This window comes from Lynx rufus, unplaced genomic scaffold (assembly GCF_022079265.1).
Source record: "Lynx rufus isolate CCGP_SWC_20201006 ecotype Redwood Valley unplaced genomic scaffold, mLynRuf1.p SCAF_1, whole genome shotgun sequence".
Taxonomy (NCBI): Eukaryota; Metazoa; Chordata; class Mammalia; order Carnivora; family Felidae; genus Lynx; species Lynx rufus.
The window spans coordinates 112,375,001-112,393,825 of record NW_025814823.1 but is presented as its reverse complement, the minus strand read 5'-3'; the positions used below and the strand labels follow the sequence as shown (position 1 = coordinate 112,393,825).

The 18,825-nt window shown below is 52.7% G+C and overlaps 1 protein-coding gene across 1 annotated transcript in view; it reads right to left on the bottom strand.

Annotated features, from left to right (window-relative positions):
* SLC25A48 (solute carrier family 25 member 48) overlaps positions 1-18,573 on the bottom strand; it is a 51,049-nt gene extending 32,476 nt beyond the window's left edge. The window contains exons 1-4 of the mRNA XM_047076101.1: positions 18,516-18,573; positions 9,808-10,233; positions 9,255-9,389; positions 4,039-4,082 (exon numbers count right to left, since the gene is read on the bottom strand). Coding sequence (XP_046932057.1) covers positions 4,039-4,082; positions 9,255-9,389; positions 9,808-10,233; positions 18,516-18,573 — 663 coding nt within the window. The remainder of the gene's footprint in view (positions 1-4,038; positions 4,083-9,254; positions 9,390-9,807; positions 10,234-18,515) is intronic.
* Between the last annotated feature and the right edge of the window lie 252 nt (positions 18,574-18,825).

Sequence of the window (18,825 nt, the reverse complement as noted above, 5' to 3'; positions counted from 1 at the left end):
CACTGGTGTCTTCCCAGCAAACCTAGAGTAAACCCCACCCTCTCTGCCAGCGTCCAGGAGGCCTGGGACTGCCTGCCTCTCACCCCTGCATGTCATTTTCTCCATGCCCCTGCCGTCTGTGCCCACCACGTGGCACGTCCCCAAGTCCTTAGAATGTCACTTTCCCCCTTCCCCTCCCTGCCTGAAATTTCTATCAGCCCTTCCTTCCCCCCAGAAGGCTCTTCCTCCAGCTCCTGCTCATCTTTTCGGTCTGAACTTAAATGTTGCAATGGTGTCCTTTCTCTGTTTAATTATGGCTTATTTGGGCTCCCTCTCTATGGCAGGGTCGTCTCGTATTTCCCTCCTGTCCCCAAGCTGAGCATGGCCCTAGCATGTGTCCCCTTTGCACTGGATGAAGGAGGGGCTGGAGGGGAAGATGTGGTGTCCTATGATGGAGGCTGGCTCTGGTGATCAGGGGCATGAGTTGACAGCCACAGAGGGTCTGAGGAAGCCCACAAAAGGGCCAGGGCACCCCCCTTGAAACTGGTAAGAAGGAGCCCTGAGAACCACAGAAGGAATGATCTGGACCCTGCCCCCTAGAATCCACAGGGTCCAGGGACCACTAAGACCCACAGGGCAGACTAATAGTCTACGCTAACAGCCTGAGCTCAGTCTGTAGACAAGTAGCAGAAACTTAGGCAGAACACACATCATAAAAGTGACGGCCTCTGAGGGGAAAATCATGGGTGATGTTTTTCTGCACTGAACTGCATTTCATTTTCCAACTTTCCTACAATAGACGGGAGTTACTTTCATTATTTTTAGCTTACATAATTTAAAAATGATTTTCAGTACACAGCTCATGTGGGAATACATTTTCTTAATAAAAAAATTCCAACATTCTCCCTCCGCACCCCCTCTCTGAGCTAATAACCATGGCTAACAGCACGGCTAAGAGCTCGACATTCATCACAACAGTGTTAGAAACCCAGCTGGCCACAGGCAATCTGTAGCGCTCTTACAGGTACGATACGTAAATGGTACCCTATGTTTCATAAAGATTGCTTTCATAATCAGAGAAATCTATTGATTGACTCACTCAACCAGTACTATTGAACGCCTGTTTTATAACAGTCACTGATTTACTCTCAGGAAATTCAGCGGTAGAGAAAACAAACTTACTGGCCTCCTGGAACTTATACCCAAGTGGGGATGGAAAAAAACAGCCAATAAAAAGTAATTCCCAATCAAATATATATGCCAGATGATGACAGGTGCCATGGAGAAAAAGAGACCCAGGGTCAAGAGTGTGGGCTGGTTGAAGGAAATGCAATATTAAGTCAGGTGGAGGTGAAGACACCCCGGAAGGTGTAGCAAGATGAGAACAGGGCATTCATGGTCTTCCCATTAAGCAGACCCACAGAGGTCTACCTGGGGGTGGGGTATCCCCAACCAGGATGAGAACGTAGGCAAGGGAAGGTGGGCACGGGCCTCTTTCTCGTCCCCATTTAAGACTGGCATAAAGAGGCCGAATGCCCTCTCCCACTGGCCCCAGCGCTGATAGGGATGCCTCTGGGTACCGAATCCACAAAAAGGTTGAGTCCCCAAGAAGAATCAAGTTCCACTGAAAAACTCGCGGGCTTGAGTCACTCAAGCAAACCGTACATGAGGAAACTCAACTCAAGAGTCAAACCCAGATCACAGAATAGTTTCAAAACCATGGAGCGATGGTCTCCCCGCCACGCTGAGCGCCTGAGGAGGCCGCCCCTGTGGCCAGCAGCACAGTGCACCGTCATAACAGGTGCCTGTATTCAGTGTAGGACAACTGCACTCCTGGGGAAACATGGGGCATCCTACAGAACTTCTCTCACGGAACCCCACAAACACTAGGCAGCATGGATACTATCCCCTTTCACAGATGGACAAAGCTGTCTTCCTCTATTCGCTTCCTGTTGCCACTGTAATGAATTATGACAAACGTAGCGGCTTGCAACAATGCCTACTTGCTCTTCCATAGTTCACTAGCTGGTCTAAAGGCAGCTGAGCCCTGATTAGCAAACCCTGGTAAGTCACACTGCATCAGGCATACACCCCAAATGCCCAGCTGTGCCGAGAGCCAGGTGAGAATCCGGATCCCAGCTCCACGGCCAGCAAGCAGCCACGGGCTGGCTCTCATACTTGGGTGAGGTAGCCAAGGGCAGGGGAAGGAGCCTGACCAGGTCCTTTTAGCTGGGCTCTTCCAAGGGCAAGCCCTGGGACCTCGGACAAGTCACAACGCACTGCCAACATCCCAGCAGGGGTGTTCATCAGGATGCGAAAGTCTCACTCATTACTCTAGCCTCGGTGCCACAGCGACAATCTTCACGACAGCCCTGCCGGGAGATGCTCTTCGCCCATTTTTCAGATGAGAAAAGCAAGGCGTGGGGAGGGTAAGGGCTGCACCCTGGGCACGGGAGAATAGGTGGGGAGGCAGAGACTGTCCTCCAGGTGATTCAGACTCTGAGCCTCTTGCCTGGACCTTTCTCAGAAACTTCAGAGAAAACATCAGCCAGAAGAAAGGAAGGAAGGCTCCTTGTTCTGAGCAGTTACGAGGGCCCCGGGCCACATCCCTGGATGGGATGCAAGGCCAGCCATGCAAGCTGGCATCACCAGGCTGGTGTGCTGAGTGAAGAGGTTCTCAGGCTGGGCAGAGACTGGATTTGATGTATCAGGAAGGGGCAAAGTGGAAAGGAGGACAGCTCCACCTTTTCAGGTGGCCAGACTTGCCTGTATGGGGAGGGCATGCCTCCAAAAGCTCCATCAGCCCCTGGTCACGCTGAGGGTAAGGGAAGGACACTCTCCCCGGGAGACACAATGGTTGCCTGTGCCAGGAATGTAGCCGGAAGGCCTACAGGGGCAGGGATTGGACATGTATTGTCTCCTACTGATGCCTTGCTATCTCCATACTGCCTGAAAAAACAAGTGTCTAGTAGGTGTTTGATGTATGAGCAAAAGACAGGGCCATAGGGGGATACAAGGAGCTAGGAAATATCTTCAATTATTCAAGACAAATGGGCTGACGCCCTGTCAAGAAGAGAGCAGGCCGGGGCTCTGACCTAAGAGGGGCACACTGTCCCAAAAGGAGGAAGACGGGGAGAAAAGGGACTGTAGCAGCCGGCTGGGAAGGGCCTGAACAGCTCCTCTTTGTGCACGATCCAGCCAGAGCTTTAGACATGAATGCTCAAGTCAGGGGTGAGAAGGCACTATTCGTGACCATGCTCTTAGGGTAAGGCTCTGAGTCCTGGGGACAGGTGGCAAGGATGGGGGGGAATCACCTCACTCTTCAATGCTTTAATCTGTTGTCTGACCTAAGGCAAGCCCCTTCCCCTTTCAGGCTAGTTTCTATATCTGTAGAACAAGGAGCATGGATGATCCCAATGTCAGATGGCCCCACTGACTCCTCACACTCCATGCACTACATCACCTTACAACAGTTGCCAACCCCAGCCCAAATCCACAGTCCTAACCTGATACTGAAGGCTTCCAAAGATTAAGCGCTGGCCCACCTTTCCTGGACTCTGATCCTATAGGTGCTTTCAGAAACCTGATGCATCAGCAACACTGGCCACGCTTTTCCCAAGCATGGCCCCCAGGCAGTGTCCCCATCTCCGCCTCTGCCCGCACTGATTTCCATGCCTAGAACATCTTTTCTAATCACCTAAAACCCAACCTTAAATTTTGGACTCCGAGGCCGCTTCACATCTGAAGCCTTTCCCAGTTTCTTAGTTCCACAGAGACTAAAGGGATACTCACCATTGCCTTGGCCCCCTCCCCCACAGCCCATGAGAACCTCAAGGCAGAAATGGAACATTCACAAAAACAAAATCACTGCCAAGTAATGAGAGGAGAAGGATGATCCAAACCAGTCTTCCTGGCGCCCCACCCCCCCCCCCGGGCTGGCACACAGAATCTGCCCTGGGCTGGAGACTGTCTTGGGATCAGAAACAGCAGATGCATTGCTGGAGGCAGACTCACTCCAGGCCCCCTTCCAAGAGGTAATGGCAAACGTGGTTGAAGTACCTTGACCGTGTCCAGAGGGTGACCGACAATGACGCTGGCTGCACCTGTAGATCAAAGAAAAGGACCTGGTCACTCAGCCCCTGGGCTTCTCACATGCGCGGGCTGCCTCTTGGGATAAGACAGGGGCTCAGGCACTCACATTCGCTCATTCACTCAATGCCCAGTTGCCTCCCCCACCCGGAATGTGCCGGGCACTGGCAAAGGCACTGAGGAAGGCAGAGAAAAGGAAGTGAAACCTGGGCTCTGCCTCGAGAAACGAGCACCCCAAAAAAGGACAGTGAGGGTGCTGGGAAAACTGGATACCTGCATGCCAAAAAATGAAGTTAGACCCCTACCTCATACCATACACAAAAAATGAACTCAAAACAGACCAAAGACCTAAATGGAAGTACTAAAACTATAAAAATCATTTACAAAATGCAGGAGGAAATCTTCACGACCTTAGATGGGCAACAGATTCTCAGACAGGACACTAAAAACACAAATAACAAAAGAAAAAATGAGGTGGGTATCATAAGAATTAAAAACTTTTGTGCAGCAAAGGACACTATCAAGAAAGTGAAGACAACCTACGGACTGGGAAGAAATATCTGCAAATCATATATGTGATAAGGCTCTAGTATCCAGAATTTATAAAGAATACTTACAACTAAAAAAAAAAAGAAAAGAAAGGATTTTTTTTTAAGGGCAAAGGATTTGAATAGGCATTTCTCCAAAGAAAATACACAATATACAGACGGCCAACACGTAAATGAAAAGATGCCTAACATCACGAGTCATTAGGGAAACGCAAATCAACATCACAGTGAGAGGCAGTCCCCCTTGTCACCTACTAGGATGGTCCTAATTTTTTTCTTTTTTTAAGGAAAATAAGAAGGGTTGGCGAGGATATGGAGGACTGGAATTCTTGTACGTTGCTGGTGGAGATGCAAAATGGTGCAGCCACTGTGGAAACAGCGTGTCGTTTCCACAAGAACTTAAAGAATTATCACATGGCCCAGCAATTCCACTCCTAGACAGATACCTAAAAGAACTACAACAGGCACTGAGACATGTCCATGAACATATGTGAGCAGAGCAGCACTATTCATGATGACCAAATGGTGGAAACAGCCCAAATGCCCATCAGGGGGTGAGTGGGCCAATAAAATGCGGTAAATCCATAAAATGAATGTTGTTAGACATAAATAGGAATGTAGGGCCAATGCTCGCCGTCACGTGGGTGAATGCTGAAGATGTGATGCTGAGTGCAGGAGGCCAGACACAGAAGGTCACTTATCATCTGACTCCGTTTACGTGAATTATCCCGAATAGGCAAATCCAGAGAGACAGAAAGCGGACAAGTGGTTGTCAGGGCCTGGAGAGAGGGGAAATAGGAATGACTTGTTGGGTCCAGAGACTTCCTTGGGTGTGAGGAACATCTGGAACTAGACCAGAGGGGGCTGTTGTACAACACTGTGACCATACGAAATGCCACTGAATCGGGCACGTTTAAATGGTTAATTCTACGTTATGTGAATGTCACCTCAAATAAAAAGGGGAGGGTGTGAGGAGAAAACCCAGAAACTTTTCGGTTACCTGAAAGGTTATTTCATCTTTTCGATACCTCGCTTTTAGCACGTGTAGGTGGGAGTAGCATCAGCACCTGCCTCACAGTTCCATTGTAAGAATGAAGAGAGGTAATGATTGTAAAGTACCAGCAGAGTCCTGGCTCTTATAGGCCGTTGAAAGAGAGATGCGGGGGCACCTGGGTGGCTCAATCGGTTAAACGTCTGATTTTGGCCCAGGTCATGATCTCACAGTTCTTGAGTTCGAGCCCCGCGTTGGGCTCTGTGCTGACAGCTTGGAGCCTGGAGCCTGCTTCAGATCCTGTGTCTCCTTCTCTCTCTGCCCCTCCCCCCGCTCATGCTGTCTGTCTGTCTCTCTCTTTCTCAAAAATAAACATTAAAAAATTTTAAAAAAAGAGAGAGAGATGCTGCCACTATCCAGTTTTGTTTTGTTTTAAAGAAGGCCTCTCCTTTAAAGGATATTCTGGATTTCTCTTCTCACAGAAAAATGCCAATTGACATACATAATCACAAGGCTTGCAGTTTCAGAGGGAAGCAAGGCTGCTCCGAGGCCACACAGATGAAGACGCCCTCATAGAAGCTGGTGACTGCGAGGTTGAAATGGGAACCAATCCTCTATGACAAATTCCCCGTCACCCAGATGAGGAAGTTTCTCTGCTAGCAGCCGTGATTTCATCAGGTAAAACAGTGCTGGAATACTAGATGGGTAGAGGGGCAGAGGAAGCAGCTAACACCAGAACAGGTGTACCCTTGGTCTAGAACCTCCAGATCCCTCTCAGCCCCTCCTTCCCACAGAAGTGGGCAGAGGCAGAAAGGTGACAGCGGGAAGTTCACTCTACAGGAACCCCTCCCAGCAGGGGAAGAAAGGACCTCTGGTCCCAGGCTCCAGTTGTTTCCTCCCTAGTGAGTGCAGCCTTCACTACAGGTGTCTCTTGGCCCAGGGAAGCAGACCCAGAGCCCATCTTGGACCTGTGTCTCCCTGCTCATTCATTAGCCCACCCACCTGAAAGCAGGAAATGCAAGATAAGAAACAAGACAATCAGGCCAGTGGTTTCCAGACCCGAGGACCTCACAGACCAGTGAAACTTCAAACAAAATGTAAAGGATACGATGGTGAGATTTTATTATGCAAGTTCATTAAGAAAGAAAATAGGTACAGATGAGTACAGGGGTTAAGACGGCCTGGCATCAGACTCTCTGCTCATGCCAGACACATGGCCTTGGACAAGTCACTGGATGCCCCTTTGCTCCCATTTCCTCATCTGTGAAATGAGGATCTGTATGATAAGGATGTAAAACCTCACTGGGATTATAAAGAAATATATAAATAGCCAGAAGACCGCACATTGTATGATTCAATTTATATAAAATGCCAAGAAAAGGCTAACTTATACAGCCAGAAAGGAATTCACGGTTGCCCAGAGGGAGGGGATGGAATTTAACTGCAAACGGGCATGAAGGATCTCACAGGGAAGAAAATGGGCTAAAACAAATTTATGGCAAATGGCTGCACCACTGGTAAAGTCGCTAAAAATTACTGAATTACATACTTGAAATGAGTATATATTAGGATATATAAAATAAATTATTTATTTATTTATTTATTTATTTATTTATTATGTTGATAGCATGCATGTGGGTGAAGGGCAGAGGGAGAGGGGGAGGGAGGGGAAGGGAGAGGGAGAGAGGGAGAGAGGGAGTGAGGGAGGGAAGGGGAGGGAGGGAGGGAGGGAGGGAGAGAGAGAGAGAGAGAGAGAGAGAAGGAAACAAAGAATATCTCAAACAGGCTCCATACTCAGCATGGAGCTGGACATGGGGCTCGACATGGGCTCCATGAGGGGCTCAACCCCATGACCCTGGGATAGTGACCTGAGCCGAAATCGAGAGTCAGACACTTAACTGACTGAGTCACCCAGGTGCCCCACAATGAAGTTGTTTTAAAAATACATGTGTGTGGGGAGTACCTGGGTGGCTCAGTCGGTTGAGCGACTCTTGATTTCACTTCGGTCATGATCTCACAGTTTGTGAGTTCGAGCCCCTCATGCGGCTCAGAGCTGACAGCGCAGAGCCTGCTTGGGATTCTCTCTCTCGCCTCTTTCTGCCCCTCCCCCACTAGCAATTGCTCTCTCTCCCCCTAAATAAATAAATAAATAAATAAATAACAACTTTAAAAAACACATGTGAGGGCCCCTGCACTGAGCAACCGACTGTTGATTTTAGCTCAGTCAGGACATGATCTTGCAATCATGAGACTGAGCCCGACGTTGGGCTCCACACTGGGTATGGAGTGTGGTTGGATTCTCCCTCTCCTTCTCTCTCCGCCCCTCCCCAGCTCACACACGCTCTCTCTCTCTCAAAATAAATAAATATTAGAAAATACATGTGGCGCTTAAACAGCCTCTGCTACCTACTAAGTATTCAGTTATTACACTCTCCTCACTTCACAGAAGCGAGAAAGCCCCGAGAGCAAAACACAAGAAATGTTAACATCAAGAAAGTAAGGACCATCGCAGAATAAAGGACCATCCACTGCTTACTGCGTGACTTGGGGAAGGCCCCTGAGTCATCACAGACCTGGAGCTACTCTGACAGCCTCACCCTCTAGGGCATTTCTCAAACCCAGCCAGGGGCAGCCCTCCTGAAGTTGGTCTGACTGCTTAAGTGGACAGCCTTAAGCAGGGAAGGCTCTCCCTCAGGGTGGGTGATGGTTGGCCAAAGGGGTGGCTCAGTAGGTTAAGCATCTGACTCAGTTTTGGCTCATGGTCTCAGAGGTTCAGGAGTTCTAGCTGGGCATCTGGCTTGCAGAGCCTGCTTGGGATTCTGTCTCCCTCTCACTCTGACCCTCACTCGCTCTGTCTCTTTTGAAATAAACTTTAAAAACATTAAAAAAAAAAAAAAAAGAAGAAGAGGGCCTGGATATGGCCAATGAGCCTCTGGGTACAGCCTCCCGACCCCCCCTCACCCCCCCATGGTAAAGTTAGGACACGGTGGTCTCAGTCTGACTCAAGACAGCCTGTACAAAAAACCTACTTTTGGTAGAAGGAAAGACCTCTGCTCATGACAGGGAGAAAGAAGCAGGGGCCCTGCAGCCACCTGTGGGTGGACAGAGGTGGGAGGGGCCACCAGAAAGGGACAGAAGGGGGGGGGCGGGAATACTATCTGGTCTGTGGCTCTCGTTTCATTTTCATTTTCCTACAAATTTCCTGGTCTTCTCCATTTCCAAAACTCTTGGTGGGGCACAAACATGCTAATTATAGCCTCTGCCTCAGTCCCTCAGGTTTTTAGTTTTGTTTTGGATTCTGTCTTTGGGCAGCGGCTGCATTTGCCAGCACCCCTTTTCTGATGATCCTCTTAGATGGGGCCAAAAGAAAGCTAATACTTAACAAAAAGGGAAGTCCTTCTCAAACCCTCCCCAAACGTGGTCAGTAGCTGAGAAAAGAGGAGAACTAAATCTACGGGAAAGAGAAGATCAGAGAAGTAAGGAAATCAATGCAACTCTCGCCCACGCAAGCCCATCCCAGGTCCAGCAAACAGCGGCTCCAGCAGCCGCTCAAAGGGACGACTTCGTCCAAGAGTGCTGGGAGGAGAGACCGGACAGCCGACAAAGGCTGAAAACGGGAAGGGTTCCTCCTATCTGGCAACGGGCACCTGCCGCCAGGGGCTGGGCTCCCAGACCGCCGGCACGCTTCAGCCAGCGCTCCTCCTGGGAGCCGCCGGATCGCGAAGCCAGGCGCCCTCCCGCGCCGGGAGCAATCGCCACCCTCACCCACAAGCTCTTGCAGTCTGGACCCCAACCTCAGGCACACACCGAGTCTCCGAAGGGTGTGTGCGCGCCCGGACTCTCCATTGGCTGTCGGCTTCGACGGCCGGTTTAATCGTTACTGGAGCCGCTTGGGCGGGTCCTCACTTTGAGGCAAAGCCGCAGCTCAGAGAGTAGCTGCGAGGCTGGCGGGGGTCAGCCCCGGCAACAGGCTAGGCACCGCGAGCACAGCTAGGCCAGCGGCGGAGGGGCGCTCTGGCAGCAGGCGGCGCGCACACTGCGCGCCAAGCGGAGGCGCACCGGTGCGGAGCCCCCAGACCCCAGCACCGTGTGTGAGCTCGGCCGGCTCTCTCTTCTTCTCCCTGGCCCGGGCGTCTCCCACAAGCACACTCACCTCCGGGGTGGGGGTGGGGGTGGGGCTCCCTCCCGGGCCGGGCTCACCTCCGATCCAGCCCGCCGCGAAGTCCTCCAGCTGGAAGCTGCCCATGGCTACAGTAGCGGCGCCTCGCGCTCCCACAGCCGGGTGGGTGCCCAGTGAGAGTCCGCGGGGCGTACCACCCGCCGGCCCGCGCTCGGGGGAGGAGGTGGGAGACTCGGGCGCGCCGTAGGTCCTGCTTCGAGTCCCGTCTCCGAGCACAGGACCCGCGGGGCGCCAGCGCTCACCTCTCCAAGGGCCCGTGGCCGCTGCTAGCACGCCCCCAGCGGACCTTAAAGGCGCCGCACCTCGCCCCGTCCGGGACGCTGGGGCCCGCGCGGGGCGTTCCCTTAGCCCGCCCTTCTCCCGCGCCCACTCCTTGCCACCACACGTCCTCGGCGCCTCGAGGCCCAGATGCCCGCCCCCGCCTCGCTCACTCCTCCTCCGAGACACTGCAAGTGGTGTCCGGGACAGTTTGGCCGGACTCCTTACAAGAGGTAGAAAGGCCTTATCCAAGGTCGGGAAGTATTTGATTACAAACACCAAGACCTGTGATAGGATTGTTTACCTGTGAGGACACATCCTCTTTCCAAAAGAGCACCGAAAGAATTCTAACGGAATGAGCGGCTTACAGCTCGGCCACTAGTTCTTAGTTGTGATGATCTGATTGGAAGCCAGAGACAGTTTCACTAGACACAGGACACACGATTTTGCCCGTTTTAGAGGTGAGGGACTCTTTCTCGACACACCCTCCACCCTCTCTGGCTAGCCCCAGGTTGCAGAACCCTATCTATCCATGAGTAACAAATAGTGTGTGGAAAGCACTTAGCCCCAGGCTAGGCTCCAAGTCAGCTCTAAATAAACATTAGCTATGAGGATGTCTTCAGGCCAGGGTCTGTGCGTGGAAGGAGTGGGGGGAGGGGTGCTTTATGCGTGGTCCTGCTTCCCCCTCATAGCAGCTGTGAGCAGGCATTACTATCCCCCCCAGTGAGGGTCAGCTTTGTATCAACTTGGCTGGGTGGGCAACAGCACCCCGTGATTCAGTCAAACATTAATGGACCGCGAAGGTATTTTTGTAGGTATGATTAACACCTAAAACTAGCTGATTTTAAGTAAGGGAGTTTATCCTTGATCATCTGGGTGCCTTCCACCCAAACTGTTGAAAGGCCTTACAAGCCAAGTGGAGGGGTGCCCGGCTGGCTCAGTTGGAACAGCATACAACTCTCGATCTCAGGGTTGTGAGTTGGGTGTAGAGATTACTTACAAATACAATCTTTTTAAAAAATGTTTATTTATTTTTGAGAGAGAGAGAGAGAGAATCCTGGTGGGGGAGGGATAGAGAGGGGATAGAGAGCCTGATGCAGGGCTCGAACTGACGAACCATGAGATCCTGACCAGAGCCAGAGTCAGACTTTTAACCGACTGAGCCACCCAGGTGCCCCCAATGTTTTTGTTTGCTTTTTGTTTTGTTTCATTTTGTTTTTAAAGAACAAAATGGAAGCATCCGTGAGGAAAAGGAAATTTCACCTGTAGAATGCAATGTCGGCTCCTAAGCATTCCCAGCCTTCCAGCCTGTGCTCCAGATTTCAGATTTTCCCAGCTAGACCCCACGCTTACCTAATATATATGTCTCCTGCTGATTGTTTCTCTGGTAGACCCCTCTGTTCACCTGACACAATCTTGACAGTACAGATTCCAATCAGCTGAGGGCTTTCTCTTCCCCCTCCCAGCCCCAGGGGGTGATGCTTATTGTCATGCAGCCTGGTCCCACTCAGCATCCTGGGCCCAAGCAAGACCTGGGGATTCAGGGTCATGTCTAATTTCTAGCTCTCCAGGGGCCCAGCTCCCTCCAGCCCCAGGTTCAGCCTACACTTTCCACCCTGGGCTCCCAGGAAGGCAGAGGGGTAGTCCTCTCTTCCTCAGGTATCCTCTCTGCAGCGAGGCCCTGAACCCAGCAGGGACCCAGCTTGGCCTGGCTGTGTGGAGAGGCTTCTTTTGGTGCAGTGGGAGTTCCTGATCCCCTTCCAAGAAGGAAGATGATTCGATGCTAAGGCCCGGCAGGAACCCAACCTTGGCACCCAAAATGGTGAGGGGATGGTCTAGAAGAAGGGGGCTCTGCTGGGCCTGCTCTTCTCCCACCAGCACATCCACGTCACATCACCCAGGCCTCCTTCTTCCCAAGCAAGACAAAGTCTGACCACTGAGGCTTGATCCTAAGGGCCAAGAGGCTGCTGAGGAGTCGGGGCTCACCATCAGCACTGGCCTACCTACCGGGCCTGGGATGTGTGCCGGGACATTAGAATAAATGAAAGGTCTCCAAAGAATGGCCCTTTTTTTACCGTCACTATTGAGCAAGTCAACAGGTCAAAAGACCCACTCTCCTGGAGGACCACCTACGGGGTGCTAAGGCGGACTGTCATTCCTCGGTCCCGTGTCAGCACGAACTGGCAGGCAGTGGCTCCGGCAGCTCTGGGACAGCCGCCGGAGTCCCGAAATCCGCTGCTTTGCACCGTTCATGAATGCGGCAGGAGGGAAGGAGTAGACTCCTTTCTAGAAGGAACCACAGTCCATGTTCCATTCCCAAATGTATGTCACAGGTCTGGCCATGAGGCACACCGACCGCCAGGCAGGGGGAGGACCCAGGTCCAGCGGCAGTCAAGGGCCAGGCCTGGAGAATCCCAGACCACCAGGCTGTGGGAGCCGGCCTGCCACTTACACCTGGCTTCCCTGCTTTGGAGCATTTGCCATGTCGCCACGCACACGTGTCTTCTGCCCTCGGGAGAGAGCAGGTACAGAAACTAAGGCACAGACAGATCAGCTTCCTGGGTTGCCAGGGCAAGAAAAACACCCCTCACTTCCTTGCTCCCTCAACTCCTTCCTGGAAGGTAGCCCCCAGGAGCATTTCCCACTGCAGTGGGAACCCACACGGGATGGGCTGCTAACGCTTGACAGCCACCACTTCCCACCTCTCATCTGCCCTTTCAGGTAAGGACTTGCCTGAGGACCCACTATGTGCCAGCCTCTGTTCTTGGGAGCTGTCAGAGAGGAGACACTTTCTCTGAGATGCCACACGGAGGTGGCTGTGGGAGCACTGGGGAGGGACCTGTGTGGCAGGCAGGGCTCAGGGAAGGCCCCCAGGCCTCGAGTCTCCCAGCTGCACTTGAGTCCACCCAGCCCCACGGCTCCAGCTCCTCAACTCTCCCTCAGCCAAGCCCTCGCTCCCCACCTGCCGAGCCGAGCAGAGCAGCACAGTCCTGAGCCGGCTGCTCCAGTCAGTCTGATGACCTGTGGCCGTGGCCCTGTCTCCTGCTCTCTCGCCTCCTGGAAGCCCATCCCCCCACCCCTCAGCTGTTCTCCCCTTCTCTGCTGCCCTGCTCTCACTCCTTGGTGCTTCCTCCCCGGTGCTTCCATGAGGGGGGGAGGGGAGAGGGGGGAGGCCAGGAAACCCGCACTCATCTCCCACTCAGACCTCACTTCTGAGCCTCCCTATCTTTACTCAACACCTCCACTTGGGTGACCCCACAGCATTTCCCATGTGACACGTCCCTGATGACCTCTTTAACTCCCCAAGCACGCCTTACTCTGTGTCCCCACCCAGCCAGTCACCCAGGCCGGATCCTGGATGCCATCTTCGATTCCTTTCTCTCCCTGGGCCCCATCCCAACAGTCATCTCCTCCGTGGCTCTGACGTGCAGCCCTTTCTGACGTCACTGCCTGGATCATGGTGACAGAGGCCCTCTGCCCCGTCCCGTCTACCCTCCAGCTGCTGCCCGTCTACCCTCCAGCTGCACCTGCTGCAGCAGTCCTGCATTGGCCTCAGATAATGGGAGCTCTCGGGTCCCTTCCCTGATTCTGACGGGAAGGGAAGGAGCATACGGCGATTTTCTAGCTGCTATTTGAGCTTCTCATTGACAGTTCTTTGAGAAAGTCTATTCAGAGCATGTTCAGACTGTATTTGGTCCAGCGTCTATTCAATGTGACTCCCAGTCAAGAAAAGAGGTGTAGGGCTGTGAAGTGGGGCCAAGCAGCCACTGGGAGGCTGGGCGGCCTGGGCTCTGCTTCTGGTGCTGCCGCTGCCCTTGGGCAAGTCCAGGCCTCAATTTCTCCCTCTGTCTTTTGGAGAGAGAGTGCAAATGAGTTCCCTCTTAGGTGGTGTCCAAAAGGTCTGAAATTTCTGGGCCACAGCACCACCAGCTATGCGTGTCTTGTCAAGATGTGCCAGCAGAGGGCGCTGCTGTACAGCACTTGGGACTCCCAGGAGGGAGGGGAAAAACCGCTTGGCTGCCCCAGTGGGGAGAGTTTTCTGGTCAGGTTTCCTCTGCCCTGGGCTGGCGGAGTATGCACTTGGGCACTGAAAAAGGTGCAGACCTGGGAGACTCAGAGGAGTCTGAGGGTGTCAGAGGGGACTGGTGAGGACCCAGCAGAGGATTTTTGGAGTTGACTGTACTTGGAGGGAGAATGCCTCAGGAAAGACAGGTGACAGCCCCAATCTCTTCACCTGCCTTGATTCATCAAGACCTCAAATATACCACGGTCTTTTTTTTTTTTTTTTTTTTTTTAACCAGGGCTCTAAGCTGGCCCAGTACTATATGCTCCACCTATACCATCTCATTGTATTCTGTGAAGAAATTCCCCATTTTATAGGTGAGAAGAGTACGGCTCAGAGAGGTTAAGCAATTTCCCCAAAGCCACACAGGCAGTGAATGGAGGATTATGCACTTGCTGTAGGACTCCAGGACCAGCTCTTAACCAAGGTGCTGCCTCTTGGCTAAGACTCAGAAAGTGGAGGTAACTTTCCCCAAAGCCCTTGCTCTCATCCCTGCCCTGGCCCCTCTGTATAAATGTCCTGACCTCTGTGCTTCACTTTCCCCACCATCAATAAGCTGGTATTAACATTTGCCAATGACACTCATATTCTCAGGGCTTCTGAAGCAGATGCCATAGTCATCAAGGGGAGTACCCTGGGGTACCCTCCATCCATTCCTTCCTGACAGACTCCCATGGGCCTTGCTGGCTCTGTGCTCATCTGAGAGGAAGGAAAGCCTGGCTCTCCTTGACCTTTTCTTCTCAACTGATGGACGCACGTGGGCTGGTGCTGAGAAGTGGAGGCCAGGCAGGTCAAGGGACCAGTAGATCTAGACTGGAGGAGTTTCTGTAGGAGGAAAGGGACATGGGAAGGGGAGGGGGGGAAGGATCCAGTACAGCAGTTGAGATCACATCCCAAAGCCCCTGCGGAGCACCTACCGTGGGCCAGCCTGCTGGGGGTGCAGAGGGCATGAGACGCTGATAGAGACAATTCTGTGTTGAAGGTGTCTACCTGCTCCACCATGGGCAGGTCTCCCCCATAATGTGTTCTTCAAGCATCAGCTGCAGGACCCTGAGGGGAGGCCAGAAAACCCCATACCCTGCCTCACCTGAAAAGAAAACAGGCCAGTAGGGACAGGGGAAAGTCTTGAGGGCAGACTCAGAAGCCTGGGGAAGGAGGTGACATTTGGGCCGGTCCTAAAGAGATAAGCTGGGTTTTGACCCATGAAAGTAGTAGAGAAGGACAGGTGGCCAGAAGGAAGAGGCTGGACAATGTCAAGCGGGGAAAGCAGGATGCCTGGAAGATGCTCCTTGCTGTGGGAGGGGAGGCTGAGGCTGGGAGTCTGATGGCAGAGGACCTTGGCCAGCAAAGTGACTGTGGGCAGTCCTCAGTCTTCATGCTGCCCCGCAAGTGGACATAGGACCCGTCCTGCAGCCATCTGCCTGCATCTCACTGAGACAAACTCCCCGGGCCCACGCCGAGGCAGGCTTTGGCTCCTTGCAAACCAGCTCGAGCTGTGGTCTCCTTCCCCGCAGCTGCCTGGGCAGTTCACTGTTACCCCAGCACGTGTGACCTGAACGCCCTCTGTGTGAGAACGGGGGCCAGGACCGGGGACTGGGGGGAGGGGCAGGCAGGAATTAGAGCTACTTTCCACCTCCAGGGACAGTACAGGTCTTCCCACTTGCTGTGAGTCACCTTCAGGAAAGACACAGGGTATGACAAAGCCCCCAGCTCTGAACCCACCCAAATCCCACTGTTCTGTGCTCCAGGGTCCCTGTGTACATGGCAAAGAGCACACTTCCTGTTGTTGAGGGAGGAGAGATTTTAAAGGACTCCAAAGAACTCTCAACTTTGTACAAAGTACAAAGGAAAAATTTAAAAGAGCAAAATCCCCCCAAACCATATGGATTAGATTTTCTCCAAAATAGAGATTTGCAAAGTGACAAAAGCTCTGGCCAGGGAGAAGGCTCAGGAGAACCAGACTTAAACGAGGTACAAGCCCACTTGGGGCGGGGGCAGAAGGGAAGTCACCCACTGCCCCCAAGCCTGCGTGGTTCTGCTGTAGCCGGCGTCCTGTGACGTCAGCTGGCTACCTCTCCACCGCAGGGCTCCTGCCTGCCAAGCCGCCCCTTCTCCTCCTGTGCACCAGCCGCGGTGAATGAGCTCTCTCTCCCTGTGAATCACCAGAATTTGGCTATCTTGTTTTAGACCATTATGGCAGCCAGTCTCCAACAGGGCCCCCCAGACTTACCATCCATGCCTTTGTGAGATCTCTTTCCACACTGAATTACAGCTAATCTGCATGACCAACAGAGTATGACAATGGTGAGAAGATGTGACTCTTAAGGCTAAGTTGTAACTGTCATGACAGCTTTTGTCTCAGTCTCTAGGGTCACTGGGGAAGCCAGTCACCATGCTGTGAGGCTCTCCCCAAACAACCAGCACCAACCTGGCAGCCGAGGCAGTGAGCAGGCAGAGCCTTCAGCCCATCAAGCCCTCAGATGACCAAGCCCTGCCCAAGACCCTGACCACAACTTCACGAGAAATCGCAGGCCACAACGGCCCAGTCAAGCTGCTCCCCGATTCCCGACCCTCACAACAGTCAGAAAATGCATGTATGTCGTTATTTTAAACCACTACATTTTGAGATGACTTATTATTACACAGAACTAGAGGTCTACTATAAGCTAATGTAAGCCCACCATTTATTAACGTGTATTATATCTAAGCGTAATGGTCAAGACCATGGGGTCTACATTAGATACGTTCAAAGCCTGCCTCTACTGCTTTTTGGCTCTGTAGTCTTCAGTCAGCTGTTTAAGCAACCTGTGCCTAGACATTCTCATCTGTGAAATGGGGGTGCTACTTGTACCTAAATGAAATCATTCTTTTTTTTGTTTTAAGTGTATTTATTTTGAGAGAGAGAGAGAGAGTGCAAGTGGAGGAGGGGCAGAGAGAGAGAGAATCCCGAGCCGACTCCGAACTGTCAGTGTGGAGCCCAGTGGGAGGCTCGAACTCAGGAACCGTGAGATCATGACCTGAGTCGCCATCAAGAGATGCTTAACTGACCGAGCCACCCAGGCCCCCCTACATGAAATCATTCTCAACTGAAAATCAATGCACGTGAAGTGCTCAGCCCCGTGGCCAGCACAGGGCCAACAATGAAAGTTAGCTCTTATCGTTGTTAGGCCTCTGCATCCTGACATGTGCTCATGCCTGGTCTGTGTCAGCACAGAACAACTCGCTGACATCAGCTGGACCGACCAGAAGCAGACTGCTTTTCCAGATAAGCTCATTCCCTCACCCAGGACCTCTCCTGCCCCAGATCCTTCCTGCAAATAGCTTCCTCAAGAAAACTCTCAGTCTTGAACACTGGAGGTTCTCTTCAGCCTGCTAGCCAGTCAGGTTTGTGCATCTCCCCCCAGGAGGGTTGGGATTAGAACCTGCAGGGCTCTGGGCCCTGCTGATGCTTGGGAGGCCACGTGTATGACCCCCACGTGTATGGGGGTCATATGGCCGACCCAGCTTGGGCTGTACGGGGAGAGAGTGGCCCCAGTTTCTAACACGCAGCCAGACGCTTCCCCACCCAATCTGTGTCTCTGAGGGCGGTGACAGCCCAGGGATGCCAGCTGGTTGGACCCAGCCATGGGGAATCTAAGAGGGGAAAGACCAGTCACCCCCTCCAAGAACAAAGCCAAGGAGTCCTGCAGCGAGGTCACATATATTTCTTCACCATATTGCCAACCCAGCCCAAAGGGAAGTCATAGGAGTGCCCCAAGAAATACTTAAAAGTGCATTTTAAAAAAGAAATTCTTGGACATAACTGAAACATGACCAATGATTTCTCTCCCATGGCCTCTCAACTTCACTGTCCTCAGGAGGACTAGGGAGCAGGTGAGGGGCAGCCATCAGGTCACCGGGGAGGGGAGGGAGGAGGGGGGCCATGGAACCAGTGCACCGGGACAGAGTGGCTGTGAACGTGGGTACCACGGTGCACAGTCCCAGGAGCGGGTGGGGTGGGTGAGCGCATGCTGTTGTCATAACCACGTGCTGCAGCCTCAGAGCCATCTGCCATGGTGTGGGGTGAGCCTGGAGTCTGGGGTCAGGCTGGGGCACCAGGAAATGGTATCCAGAGAGACCAGGGAGGGCAGGGCCTCAGCAGATGTGTCATATGCTGCTCTCCCCTACCTGCGGCTGCAAAGCATGGGGAGCCAGGGAAGGAAAGGGGGAAGGAAGAAGGGCGATGCGGGGTGGCCTCCACAGTGCTCGATGGCTGGCAGCTGGCTCTTTCCTTGCTGCATCAAGACCCACTGAGGAGGGGTGTGTAGGGAAGGGTTTTAAGTACTCAGGCCCTGAGCCCACACAGCCCTGGCTATGAACCCCAGCTCTGCTGTCTGTGAGCTGTGTGAGCCCAGGCAGGCAACTTACCTCTCTGAGCCTGTTTCTTCATCTGGAGAATGGAGCTGATGCAAGGGTCTACCTCCATGAGGATACAGAGATGGTCTCTGTAAGGTGCCTAGCACATAGCAAATGCTCACTTAATGCAAGCTGCACGCATTACTCCAAAGCACCACGTTAGCGCACCAACTCCAATCCTTGTAGTGAAGTGATTTATTTAGTCTCTGGTCTGCATCCCTCAGTTGTTCAGAGGACCCTGGTCCTGCTCCCTTCCTCTGAGCTTGGAACAGGCTACCGCAGAGGAGGACCATGGGACGGTCTGAGTGCTGGGCCGGGCAGA